This window comes from Heliangelus exortis, chromosome 9, assembly GCF_036169615.1.
Source record: "Heliangelus exortis chromosome 9, bHelExo1.hap1, whole genome shotgun sequence".
In the NCBI taxonomy this organism is placed as follows: domain Eukaryota; kingdom Metazoa; phylum Chordata; class Aves; order Apodiformes; family Trochilidae; genus Heliangelus; species Heliangelus exortis.
In genome coordinates, this window is record NC_092430.1 from 6,097,171 (window position 1) to 6,110,743 (window position 13,573).

A 13,573-nucleotide genomic window follows, 5' to 3' on the forward strand; every position below is an offset into this window, starting at 1 on the left:
CTGAACAATTACACAGAGCAAGTCGAGATTCAGGGTGACTTTAAAATAGATGCTTGCTCCTTGAGGTGTTACTTGATGTGGAGAGTTTCCCATGAACAGGTTGTCCTTTTAATGTCCAAGTAGTTGAGGTCCTGCCTATGGTTTGGTCTGCTGGGTTGTTTGTTGCTTTTCCTCTAATGGAAAAAACACAGTCTCCTTATTAATTGTGGAAGTGCAGATTACGTTTGCTGTGAAGCTCTGTTGTTCCTTTTAATAATGATGTATTTTTCTTCCCTTTTCCCTCTCTGCAGTGGGAGGAAGTAAGCATTATGGATGAGAAGAACACTCCAATCCGCACCTATCAAGTTTGCAATGTGATGGAGCCCAGTCAGAATAATTGGTTACGAACTGATTGGATTCCCCGTGAGGGGGCTCAGAGGGTTTATATTGAAATCAAGTTCACGCTAAGAGACTGCAACAGCCTGCCAGGTGTCATGGGAACTTGCAAAGAGACTTTCAACCTTTATTACTATGAATCAAACAACGACAAGGAACGTTTTATTCGAGAGAGCCAGTTTGCCAAGATTGACACCATTGCTGCAGATGAGAGTTTCACCCAGGTGGACATCGGTGACAGGATCATGAAGCTGAATACGGAGATACGGGATGTGGGACCGCTTGGCAAGAAGGGGTTTTACTTGGCTTTTCAAGATGTTGGTGCCTGCATTGCTTTGGTATCTGTTCGTGTCTTCTACAAGAAGTGCCCGTTGACAGTCCGAAACCTGGCACAGTTTCCTGACACCGTTACCGGGGCTGATACATCCTCTCTGGTGGAGGTCCGTGGCTCCTGCGTCAACAACTCAGAAGAAAAGGATGTGCCAAAAATGTACTGTGGGGCAGATGGCGAATGGCTGGTGCCCATTGGCAACTGTCTGTGCAATGCTGGCTATGAAGAACATAACGGTGAATGCCAAGGTAGGATGAACCATATTGTACTCTTCATTAGGGCTTAGTTGAATGCGTAATTGAATTGGGGATGAGAGTAAATGGAGTAGAGCCAGTAATTAGCAGCCCCTGTGGGATGCGGTGGGACAGAGGGATTTAATAAAGAAGTCCACTAGCTCCAGGTGGCAAGGCTAAGAATTATATAATGCAAAACAAATGATACTGCCATAATAGGCAGAAGGGGAAACACATTTTCTAGCAGGCGCCTGAATTTGAATTGGCTCACGACAGTGACCAAAATGTGAGTGACAGCAAAACAATGCAGCTGGGCTACTGTCCTTTGAAGAGACAAATCTTGAAAGTTATATCTGAAGTGACCTTTTTTAAGCACAGGAAATTCTGGCAAAGTTTCATTTGGATAATGCAATGGGGAAAGAACCAGTTGGGGAGGGGGAACAGGAGTTTTAGCTGGATTACTTCCCCTCTTTGAGAAGTGGAAGTCTTTGGTGTTTTACTTGTTGCAAATTTTTAGCACTAAATAAGCCTTTGATATTTGACACTGCTGCCTTTGTTAAATATTTTCGTTTCTCAGAGGGTCTCTATTGTCAGTGTAATAATAGAGGTGCTAGGATACTCTTAGAAATGCTAGAAGTCTCCACCCCACCCTCCCACACACCCCATCCTGTGTGCTGCAGAATTAGGGATTAAAGTTTGTATAAAAGGCAGATTATCTAAAAAGAAAAAAAACCTCAAAACCTATGTTCTCTTCACCTCCTCTTCCTGGAAAAAGAAGTTGTAAAGGGTTAGAGAAAGAGATAAGGGAGTTTATAAATAAAATATCTTAAGCTTTATCTTCTGAACTCTTGCTCATCTAAGCATAAATTAAGATCAAACTCAAACGGATTCTTGCACAGGTCAGTGGGCTCAGTTTTGCTGTGTACTGAATTAAGATGCTCAACCCCATATTGCATTTGGACCTGTGCTTTTGGAAAAGCTTCTTCACAGTCAAATGACTTTGCTTCTTGTTTTCTTGGTGTGTTTTTCTCCAGGTCATTTTTTTAATCTTGCAGGCTGAGAACAAGATAACAGAGCAAGTGACTGTCTGCTTTTATGCCAGAATCTTAGGGAACAGAGTCTTTTGGATGTCCTGCTTTATTTCTTTTAATTGATTTAATTTACAATCCATACAAAATGCACCAAACTTAAGTTTTTGGTTTTTATTTTAATCCTGTGAGATGAAAGTTTGAAAACTTCTGTATTGTTAAACATACAAAACTATGGCTGTGGTATTGACTGGGTGCTGCTGGGGAGAAGCTCTTACCTTTTGTTAACTTCAGCTTGATAACTTGATAACTTCAGGGCAGAGCTTCTTGACACCTTTACAGCCTGGATTGTGAGTGAAGGAATTGAATGGGGATGTAAAAAAGCATCTTTGTTTATTGCACAAAAAATTATTCTGCCTTCTCTTAAAGGTCTGCTAGGTCGGTAATGGATCACTTTGACTGACAGAGATCTACCATTTTTCAGTGTCACTGGCCCAGACATGATGAGCTAATTGCCTAATAAATCCTGTGCTGTTCAAGGGAAATCTCTTAAGGTTTTGCCTGTGAGCATTGGTGACAGTGGGATGCTTTTTATGTTGGTGATGTTGGACTAGACCTTGGATGAAAGTCAGTTTACCTACCAGCTCTCAGCTGTACCCGAGAAACTGTGTTCCCAAATAAAGGGAAGATGAGGTGATGCCATATTGACAAAGAAGACAGGAATGTTCTTTCTCTTGGGCTCCCTGAAGTGAAGTTGGCTTGTGGTAGTCATTTTGAGAGGATTTGAGCCAGCATGTAATTTGAAAGTGCTAAGCCCATTTCATCAGCTGTTATTTGTGGTTTCCTTTTCTCACATTTGCCATTCTTCATACAGAACAGTTTACTGGGAAGCTCTTCTCCATGAATTCATGAAGTTTACCAGAACTATGGAGCTTGTTCTCTGGTTTCCAGCGAGGCTGTTAAAGCAGTTTGGCCTTTGACACTGCTGAATGAGGCCTCCCCTTTTCTTAACCCACTTAACTTCAGAGTTCAGCAAATGTTCTGCTCTGGCAGGTTTTTGAAGGGGAGGAGGAGGAGGATGAAGTGGGGAGGATTCCTGTGGTTTTGGTACAGAGACTTGGGGGTGGGGGAAGAGACTTTGAGTTTGGGAAAAGCTGTAAAAGGGTACTGGGCTGGGACTGGAACTGGTGAGCAGGTTCCACCTCAATTGTTTTTCAATAGGTTGGCTGTGGCAGGACAAATACAAGGATAGGTCAGAGGTTGTCTGTTTCCTCATCCATCTTCCCCTGTGATCCTAGGGTCAGAGTAAGGATTGATTAAGATCTTAAATGTTTGACAAAAGCTCGGTGGGCTGAAATAGTTTTGTCCTGTGGGTTGGGGCTTTGCACTTGTTGAAGATCCATGGGAGATGTTGGAGCTCCCGGTCTTCTTTGGGGACTTGTCTTAAAGTTCTGGGGCAGATCACTGATGCCTAAAAGCTTCAAGATTGCTCAGTCTTGTGATTTTTAAATAATACTTCTCTCTTGAGCTGCTTTTGCTTAATTTCTGACGTATGTGTGAAATGTAAGAGGAAGCCACTTCACAACTAAAGTAGTGTCTCTAGTGGGAGTTAATGACTTCCTGACCTTGAACAGGTCATTTTTAAAATGTAGTGTTGGTTGTTTAGAGGTGTTTGAATGCGATAACAAAAGGCTATTCTTATTCTGACTATTTTTTTTCCAGATGACTATTTATGATAATTTTCTTACTGAACATATATGTGTACATACATGTATCCATAAGGGCAAACCCCAGAGCAAGAAGGGGAGAGAAGCCACTAGAGGAGAGTTAGTGTATTTTTTGAGGGGAAGCTTCACAAGAGTAATGCCATGAAACTGGCCCTTATCAGTGGAGATATTAGCTGAGCATTCATTATTTTCTTACAGGTGAATTTATAGCTATAAACTTGATGCTAAAAACAAAACAACAAAACATTTTTTTGTTATTATTATTTATTCTTCCCCAAACCTCTTTCACTAATGTCTATCCATTTAGGAGAGCATAATTGTGGAATACTGTTGATGGAATCTGAAACTGTCCTAACTTGGTGGCAAATATCAAGGCTAAGGTTATTAGTGCTTTAGGGCAAAGTTGAGACATAAAGTAATTTAAACTTTTCTTGTATGCATCATTGTCATGTAAATTGTTTTGTTATGCATTAATGTTATGTGGTTTGGATTTAGTTATTATTTCCTTATGATAAAACACATCTTTTAAAGTCAAAGGAGGAGGGGGGGGAAGACAAGCAGGAAGGAAGAAAAGGCAGATTAAAGAAGCAATAGACTGTAGCCATCTGTGATGATTTTGATGCTGTGAAATTACAAATCTCAATTTTAGGCCTGCCATTTAGTATAAATATGTGAGACAGTTGAGATTTTTTGCTGTGATATTGTAAAGGTTATGAGAGCCAACAGCTTTGTCTTCATCTACACTTGCTTTTTTGAGTTGTGAATTGGCCAATTGGCAGAAAATCCAGTGTCATTTAAAATACAGCTCAGTCCTGGTTTCATATCACTGCTGTTTTTAAAATTTTCCTTCAAACTTTGATAAGAGCATCCCTAAGAAGTAACAATTTGAATGATAAGATTCTTTTTATCTCAGAGACTTTGAAGAGTGGCTGTGATCATATAGAGTAGCAATTCAGTTTTCATCAGAGAGGACAGACTAATTGTTTTTTCCCGTGATAAGATTTTTTTGGATGGTGGGTTTTGTAAGGTGGGAAGTGAAGTAATTTGTATCTACTTTCCCATTTTAGTCATAGACAACTTTTTTTTTTTTTTTTCCAGAATAACACTGATGAACAGTCTGGCTGCACAAAAGGGTAATCAGAAGGGTGTCTAAGACTGGGCAGATCTGAGATTTCTGAAGGATTTTTTTTTCAGGTTGATTATTTTTGGCAGGAGAAATAAATGCACAGACTCAACATGTTACATTTTAAAAGGAGAGGAGAAGATGGAAGCTACCAGAAGGGGCAGGGGAGCGATACTGAAACACAGTCTGTCTGAACCAAATTTAGGTGGTTATCTTCTCTGCTGAAAGAGTGATTTGGTTATTTCATGTTCTTGTGTAGCTCAATAGATCTTCTGAGGGTTTCTCCCACTGATTTTTGTACCACCCGATGCATTTCAGAATCTCCATTTAAATTGCATTGCAGACTCTGTAATTTTTTCCTCCTCCCTCAGTCCCTCCAAAGTTGAGCTACAGTTGTCAAGCAATTATCTCTTCACGTATACTTTGGAGAAGAGCTCTGGGTTTGCCTCCTCCTGAATTCCTGCACAAAATTCCTGCTGATACACAGGGGAGCAATATCTGGTCCGTATTCTCCACGTTACCAGTAAAAGCACAGTTCTCAGAGTCAAAGGCAGATGAGCTTTGTGGTGGGATGAATTTCATGGCAGGTCCAAGTAGTCTTTTCTGGGGCATATAGACCATCTTCTGTTTCTTGTGGTTTCTTTTTTTGCTATATTTATTTATTTATTTATTTAAAAAAAAAAAAAAAGGCAAAACAAAACCTTTCAGACAGCTCATCTTGTGTGTGATGACTTCAGTATTTATATCTTGGCTGGGTAAGGGTTATTATCTGTCTAATAATATGCTTCACTGAGCTTGATCTTTATTGCACTTGTGAAAAGTGATTAAAGAAATGCTTCAGTCTTTTGAGACTGCATCAACAAGCCCCCCAAACTTGTGAGATATAAATCTGGTTTCGTTCCATGATGCCACATCTTTTGATATGTTGCAGGGGAGCAGGTGAGGTCACACAGTTTTGTGAATCAGAGACAATTAACACTCCCATGACTAAATGGCCATTTTATGAATATTGAGAGCCTGCTTCACCTCCCTGGGAAGCAAACATGTTTGTTCCCTTCTCTTTCCTCCTGCTGGAGACTAAGGAAGCTCCCTCTGTGAATGAGGATTGGCAGCTGTCGGCCGCTTTGCCTTTTGCATGCAGCAAATTCCTCATTTACATCTTTTGTATACACCCTCATGCAAAGTAGCACACCCATTTCCCCATTTCACAAAGGAGATAAGAGCTTCCTTTGGAAAAGCCAGCCAAAATCTCCTTCTGTTTATGCAGAGCTCAGATTTGGATTTTATGCAAATGGATTCTGTTTTGCTTTTTTTTGATCTCTTTGTTTAAGAGATAGTGTAATACTTGCACGGTGTTCTCCTTGTCTTGCCAGGTCTCTGGACTAGGACTGATTGGAACTCTTTCCCCAGTCTCTGTAGCCTGCTTGCTTGCTTCAGACTGGTGTCTGAGAAAGTCCTATGTTCCAAACCCCTGGCTGCATTTGTAGAAGGATAGCTGGAGCTGCAGAGTGCTATTTCTCATTCCTGCTAGGACTGGAGGCCCTTGGGTGTCATCTCTTGGAGATGTTCACCAAGGACCATGAAGACCTTCAGTAGCTACAACCTGAGCTGGGGGCATGACTGCCTTTGGGAGGTGGGATCCCCCATGCTAAAAGTGTGTGTGCACACCCGTACATGAAAGATCACTACAGCTTCTGGCATTTTGTAAATGCTGAGCTGACCTGCTCAGCCCTGGTACAGTGAGTGCCCTTTGCTTTGTTGGCCTGGCTGCAGAAATGGCCTGGGCTTCCAGTTGCAGTTTGGTGCAAAAGGAAAATGGGCTGGTAGCACTTGGATAAATAGGCACAAATGAACTCCTGTCTTTATTTATCGAAAGAAAATAATGTGTGAGAAAAGTTCTACTTTCTTAAGCCTCATGATTACACAAGAGCCCATATTTTATTTTATTTTTGGTTTTAGTGGCTTTCTTTTCTTTTTAACTTTTCTTTATTTCAGCTTCACTTAAAATTGCCTTTGGCTTGAAATAAAGCTGAGGCTCATTAAAAGCTCCCAAAACACAGGCTTGTTCAGAACGAATTTGTTGAAAGGTTTATTGATATAAGTTAGAACACATGCTGCACGAATGTGCTGTATTTCTTTAAAGCACTGTTTTTCATTTTGTGTCTTTATAAATCAGTGGTATGAAACTGGGACCCTGATCGTGCTGGGCCTACATCCTATAAGAAACCAGAAGGGCAAACAAGGTTGTGGGGGGTTTTCGTTTTTGTTGGATGTCCAATTAGTGTTTAACTTGAAGGTAATTTCACAGGGGTAGTAAACTGCACAGTGTGAAACCTGGTGGCATAATTAAATGGAGGAAAGGCTCTTTTAAACAACAAAGGAATGTGCAAAAACTTTGCTTTTGTTCTAATAGTCACCCAGAAGGGGAGGTCATGCTGTTTAAAGTACAATATGGATGGGCTATTAAGGCTTAAAAAAAGCCCTGCACTGTACAGTTGGTATTTGCTTTGGCTCATTTGGTCATGGGTGCCTAGAGAAAACTTGGTTTGCTGGTTAACTTTTTTTTTTTTTTTTTCTTTATGGGTGGGTTTCAGTCTCACTAAAGCAATCTGTAAAATGCAATTCATCTCCACGCCCCAGTGCAAGAGGTGTGCTCAGTATCAGTCCTTGTGTTTGCTGGGGGCCTGGTGCAGCACTGGGGAGGCTGTGGGTTCAGCAGGCATGGGGGGCTCCTGGGCTGGAAGAGGAGGTGACTTCCCAGTGGCACACAGGATGCCTGTGGCTGAGGTGAGAGCAGAGGAAAGGCTTAGTCCTCCCTGCCCACACTCATCAGAGACATTGGTCACATTTCTCTAAGGAGTCACCCACCTTGGATGCTGGAGCTCCTCAAAACATCATTGGAATTAAGGCAATCGATAACTATTGCTCCTGCTTGTCTGTGTGAATGCTTTGTACAGCCACAGTACAAAGCTGCATTACAGTATCTTAATTACCCAGATAATCCTGTTTGCTTGTATTTTTAAACTATGGAGCACTGGGTAATTATTCAATTCTTAATAGAAGGCAAATGGCAATGTAAACAATAATTAGGATGTTAGACTAATGCGCTTCAAAGCAAATTGGATCTTTTTCATGCTGTTCAGCATGAAGTCCCATAAAGCTAACAATTTAGTGGCAAGGAAACAAGTTCCATTTTGTTCATATTTTCTGGTGTTATCTCTTCATGCCTTGTTTCTGTGAATAAGTTTGTTGTGATGATGCTGCCTGCTCCAGAGGCCATGTCAGGCTGACAGTCAGCTCCCCGCTGGTTGCCGTGCTCTCCCATGGCTTCCCATGGGCTTTTTTTGTGCCCTGCTGTCAGGGGTTAGAGGTCAGCAGCATCCCGAATTCCTTCCCGTTGTGAGGGCAGGTGAGAGTGGAGGGGGATGACTGGTGCTGCCAGTGCAGCTGGGGCTTGGCTTGGTGGCTTGTGGCTGTCCTGGGCAGGGGTCCAGAGGAGCAGGCTGAGCTGGATGGCTGAGGCTCTTCCTTCATCTGAGTTCAGCTGTTCATGCTTTCAGACCAACACTGGCTTTAGCCTTGGAAATAGAGACATTCTTAAGGGAAATTCAATTTTTTTTTTTTTTGTCTCTTTAATCTTTGAAAGCAGAATTATGTGCAGTGGGTCAGAGCTACAGTTATCTCCCCTAGCTTGGAGACCACTCCAGGTTTTCACAGCTCATCTCTGCTTTTACTAGAAGCACGATGTGAACCCTGAGTGTGGATGCAAAACACTCTGATTCCTGTCTGCAAACCTTGTGCTTCTAACTGATTTCAGTACTTCCACAGATAGTTAATTAAATCCTGTCATTGTATCCATTCCTTGAATTGCATTTAGCCAGTGATCTAAGACTGTGTGGTGGTAGTGAAGACATTAGTCAATAAGGCTGCTGCGTTCTGAAATATTTTAATAATGCTTCTGTCACACTGTGGGTTTTGTCTGGCCTTCACCATGCATTCTCAGCCGTCTGAAAGGGTTGAACAATTGGCTTTATTTTCCCCATTATCAACGCTACGAAAGGCCAAAATGCTCTCCAGTGTTGATGCTGAATTACGGAAATTGAATTACAGAAATTTAATTTTAACTATGCTTTACTTCTGAGGAGTGGTGGTGGGGGAAATCAGTAGAACACTTCAAGGAGTTGTGGCTGATTTATTTAGGTTTTGTTAGTTTTTTTTTTTTTTTAATACCAATACAGGTTATCTTTATATTGAAGTGTACGTTTAAAGGGTGTGGATTTTTAAATTTTAATTCCTAGAGGCTTTTTGCCAGGCCACATTTAAACAGCAGTAATTAACAAGTCTGTCTTTCCATACATCAAACATCTCTGTCTGGGGAGCTGGAGAATTGTGACGATCAGGGCTTCTGTGAACTTGGTGCTTGAATTCAATTGTTTTCAGTTTAAGTGTTTTCTGCAGTTGAAAAAGACATCCCTGCTTTGAAAACAGTTTCCTTTTGAAGTGTCCAGCCTGCCAATGTGACTGAAGCAGCCACTGGGCATATTAGCATGTTAAAAGGACCCGATCAATACCTTCCCCTGCTTGCTCTCTACTGGTACTGGGCCTGGGCAACCCTTTCTTGGGGTCTGCATCTGTGCTTCAGGGGAGCTGTCAGTAGCAGCGTGGCTTGCACGAAGTTTAGAGAGCTGGATCCTATGTCCAGGCACTTTCAAGGATGGCAATTTGAAAATGGGTTTGGGGAAACTGGTAGCTTTGGGAAGATCAAGCAGCTCATGTAATTATGGAGAGAACTTGAAGAAAAGCATAGGGAGAAATAGATCAATGGTAGGGCACAAGTTGTCTGAACTCCTCTTCAGATGCTGGGATATTCCATTTCATTGTACTTAACTGGTATGTGCAAAAGACTTCTTTGGGCTTTTTCAAGAGACAAGTAGACACAAATTAAAAAGAGTGTGTGTGTGTAGTCACTAGTGTTTCACATGTATGCTTGGGGGCAGTGGCTGCTGGGTAGGTATAGCAGGAGATTGTTATATATAACTATGTTTGCTGATAAACCCAAGAAGCTGGTTCTGGTTTCCCCAGTGCATGGTCTGGAGCCCCAGACTGTGTGCTTTCAAACCTGCAGTGACAACCTCCAAAGCTCTGACTCTTACTCTCTGGCTTTCTGCTTAACAAACTCTTGCACTCTGATCAAGGCCTTCCTGGGACCTTTGTGCAGTGCTCCACGTCCATGCCCTGGTGGGAGAGAGAGCCCCTTCACCCCTCCTTGGGATGGGGTGTGCACTGAATGTTCCTCCTGGGTTCATCAGTGTTAAAACAACAAACGATTGCAGTTTGTTGCAGTCAAAATTCCACTGGAGCTGTTTTGAAATAGAGACTGTTTTGTGAGAGGCTTCCTGTGGTCTTGTGCATCAGAGATTCTAGAAGATAGCTTAATTCTGTTGCAGTTTCTGTTTAGTGGCTTCAGTGTTTGCATTTGCACGCCTGCCAACCTCCCCTTAATCGCTGAAGGATGGCAACAGTTATTAGGTTGGTGCATTTTGTCCACTCATAATTAATTTGTGGATTTCCTCATTTATTTTTGTGATGATCAGAAGTGTCCAAGTTAGAGCTGGTAAGACAGCTGAAATAAGAACCAGTTTCCTACACGCTCATTAATCAAGGACTCTGCAGTTAGTGAGAGTACTTTCCAGGTAATGTTTAATCTCTACTAGTAATAGTTACACTTCATGTGGAAGAACTTTTTTGGTAGTTTGTTGCTGAAGTTGTTCCCAGAGGGCATTAGAAACTGTCCTTCTGTGCTAATCCCAGGCACGGTTCTGTCACACTGACCCAGATCTGGACTGCTTCTGAAAATGCATGCAATATTAAAATACTGGATCCAATAATTAGAGCTGGACTAGACACTTCAGTGGCTGCTGGATACATCTGCATTGGCATGGCTGATAATGTACAGTGTTTTGTTATGCTTTGAGGTTCAAAGGCCTGTCTGTGTGGGGAGGAAGGTTGAAAGGAGTCAACTAAAGAGGTGAAGTCAGTGCCTATAACTTAAGGTGCCTCATTAATCACCCGCGAGACTGTTTCCATCTTTTTAGGCTGAATCTACCCATGTGCAGATCCTTTATCCATTTAGTTGATTCACCTAAAAGTTCTCAGTGGCCCATTGAAGACATGCATTTGCTTCCCAGTTTTAATGTACCCGCACTTAATGTACTTGGTAACCTTGAATTCAGCACACTCAGTAGCTTGGGAAAGTGAGCTCAAAGAGCTGTGGGCACTGTGAAAGCACCCATTTACAGATTTAGGATAGATAGAGCACTTTAATTTGTGAGAGAAAAGAGAACAAATTCACTTCACAGTCACTTGCAGTAAAGTGTGGAGCAGCAGCAGAGGTGCTGAAAGGAGCGTGGTCACCCCATTGCCAGGGAGGGCAGCTGGCTGGCTCCAGAAAGGGGCAGAAGACCTTGTCTGCTGTGAAAGAGCAGTGCTGGCTCTGATGGAGTCCAAAGGAGCTGCATCTGGGGACTGATCCAGCACCGCAGGGAACTGCCCTTGTCTTAGCAGGAATGGTGAAATCCTAAGAGCCCTGTGTGATCTGAAATATTGCATCTCTTTCCCATTAGGCTGCACCGGAGCAGTGGCTGTGCAGAACTGGTCCTTTGGCTTTTAGATGAGCAGTAATCAAAGTATGAAAGTGTGAGAAAGGAAGTCTGTCTGTCCTGTTTGGTTTTTGTCTTTCCATGCTGTCAGAGGAGTCCTGTGGATCTTAACTTGCATTGAGTTTATAGCAGCTTCCAGATGGCTGTGATGATACTGGGGAGAAAGAGCTCTGCCCCACTATGTTGCTCTGCTTCTTAAGAGGTCACTCTTAATTCCTGTTTCTTGTGGTTGTGCATTTAGCTTGTCTTCTGCAGGGATCATGGTAATTTGACCTCTCCATACACCTGTATTAAAGTTGGAGTTAAAAATGCATGGTAGCAGAGCAAAGGAGATTTTTCCGTGGGATTGTTGAGCTCCTTCAGAATGCCAAGCGGCTAAGTTAACTCTTGTGCAAACACTGCCTTTTACTTGACTTTGTAGTTTGCCCTTTGAAATACAAACATATTTGTGTCAATCAGCAAGTCTCCCTTCCGGAGTTCTGGTTGACCCTGCACAAAGAAATGTGACTGTGCAATTATTAAAGGTGAGGCCTTCGTTTTAACAAATGCTGAGTAATTGCTATTCACTTGTCTCTGCACCTCTGTCATAAATGATGGTGAACTGCCCTTCAGCCCAGGTAAATAACAAGGAAGATGATACTTGTTTGGAAGGAATAACTCTTCAGAAATTTGCAACCTGTCAGAAGTATTGTGTCACAGGGACGTGTGGGTAGAGCAAAGAAAAAAGTTGCCTGGCTCAGCTTAGAGTGCGAGAGCCTTGCTCGAGCTTTAAAATGCAATTAGGTCAAATATTATAGCTATGTCACTTGGGCAGAGTTAGAAAGGGTTGTTGAAGACTAGCAGAGGGCAGAATTTGCCCATTATAAAACAATCTGAAGCAAGTATGGAAATGAGATATTCTGGCAATTTACCTAGCACTTCTAGTGATGAGAAAGATGAAAGTTCCTTGTCTCCCCTGCTGTAATGCTGGCAGGTGTTGGAAAAAGGTTCTTAATGTTTCCCAGGAGATTTTCCAGTCTGAAGACTTGGACCTGGTTGGTGGCACTGCCCTGATTGATTCTGTACAGGGAAGTGGTCTGCCACAGTGGTGAGACTATGGATGAGTAGTGCCAAAGAAATGGAAAATAAGGCCTTACAACTGTTTTTATAGAGGATAACCTGTCTTCTTCCAGATAATTTTTGTTGTTGCTTTATTTTTTTTTTTTAATTTATTTTTTTAGTAAAACATTCTGTAGACAAGACATTCTTTATACAATACTGGTATAACATCAGTTTTATTAAGCATTATTGATGCTTTCTAGAGACACTATCAAGACAGCCCAGTGCTGATGCAATCTGCCTTTTCTTTCTCTATTAGCTTGTAATTCTTATAGCTTCATTCAGTCTGTATGTGAGTTCTCAAAGTAAATTGTTTATTGCCCTGAGCCTCAGCATCATGAATCTTGCAGCAGGCCTTTGATAACAAATAAGTACACATGATAAGGGGAAATAAATTTTGAGAGCAGTTTTCAATTTGTTCCTCGAATAGGCTTTCTAGAACACATCCACTACTGTATTTTAGCCTTATTCAAAGGCCAAAAGATAAAATATAATAAAAAATAATCAAAATACTAGCTGGTGGCTTTAACTACTCCAGACCTTGGCTGATGGGTTTGTAGCTCTCATTCATGCTTAAGAGGATAAGGCACCCTTTCTGCCTATGATAGCACTTACTGTCCAGTTCACTTCAAGAAGTTCAGAATTTGGATGTGCTTGAAATGTCTCTCACCTTTTTTTTTTTTTTTAAGCACAAGCACATAGAATTTGGCTTTAAAAATGGAGTTGGTAACAGAGCAGGAAATAGTGGGCTTAAATTGCAAAAAGAGAAGGTTAGGCTAGACCCAAGGGGAAAAAAAAAAAAAAAAAAAAAAAAAAAAAATTCATAGTCACAAGGATCTGTAGTGTCAGTGCAGATTGCCCAGGGATGTGGGGAAATCTCTGCACTGGAGGATTTTCAGAAAAAGTCATCCAGTGGCATGGTTTAACTCTTATGGGCCAGGGGAATAGACTGAATGGGTCTGTCTCCAGCCTCATCTCTTGTGGTAAATGCTTGTGAAC

General features: G+C 41.7%; 1 protein-coding gene across 7 annotated transcripts in view; it reads left to right on the forward strand.

Annotated features, from left to right (window-relative positions):
* The window catches only part of EPHA4 (EPH receptor A4), a 226,855-nt gene that overhangs the window by 128,342 nt on the left and 84,940 nt on the right, over positions 1-13,573 (forward strand). For 6 of the 7 annotated variants that reach the window (XM_071751825.1, XM_071751824.1, XM_071751821.1 and 3 more), the window contains exon 3: positions 291-954. In XM_071751825.1, coding sequence (XP_071607926.1) covers positions 309-954 — 646 coding nt within the window. In that variant the 5' untranslated portion in view covers positions 291-308. Of the gene's footprint in view, positions 1-290; positions 955-4,792; positions 5,484-13,573 lie in introns of those variants that run through there. The other variant, XM_071751826.1, reaches the window with a different exon arrangement.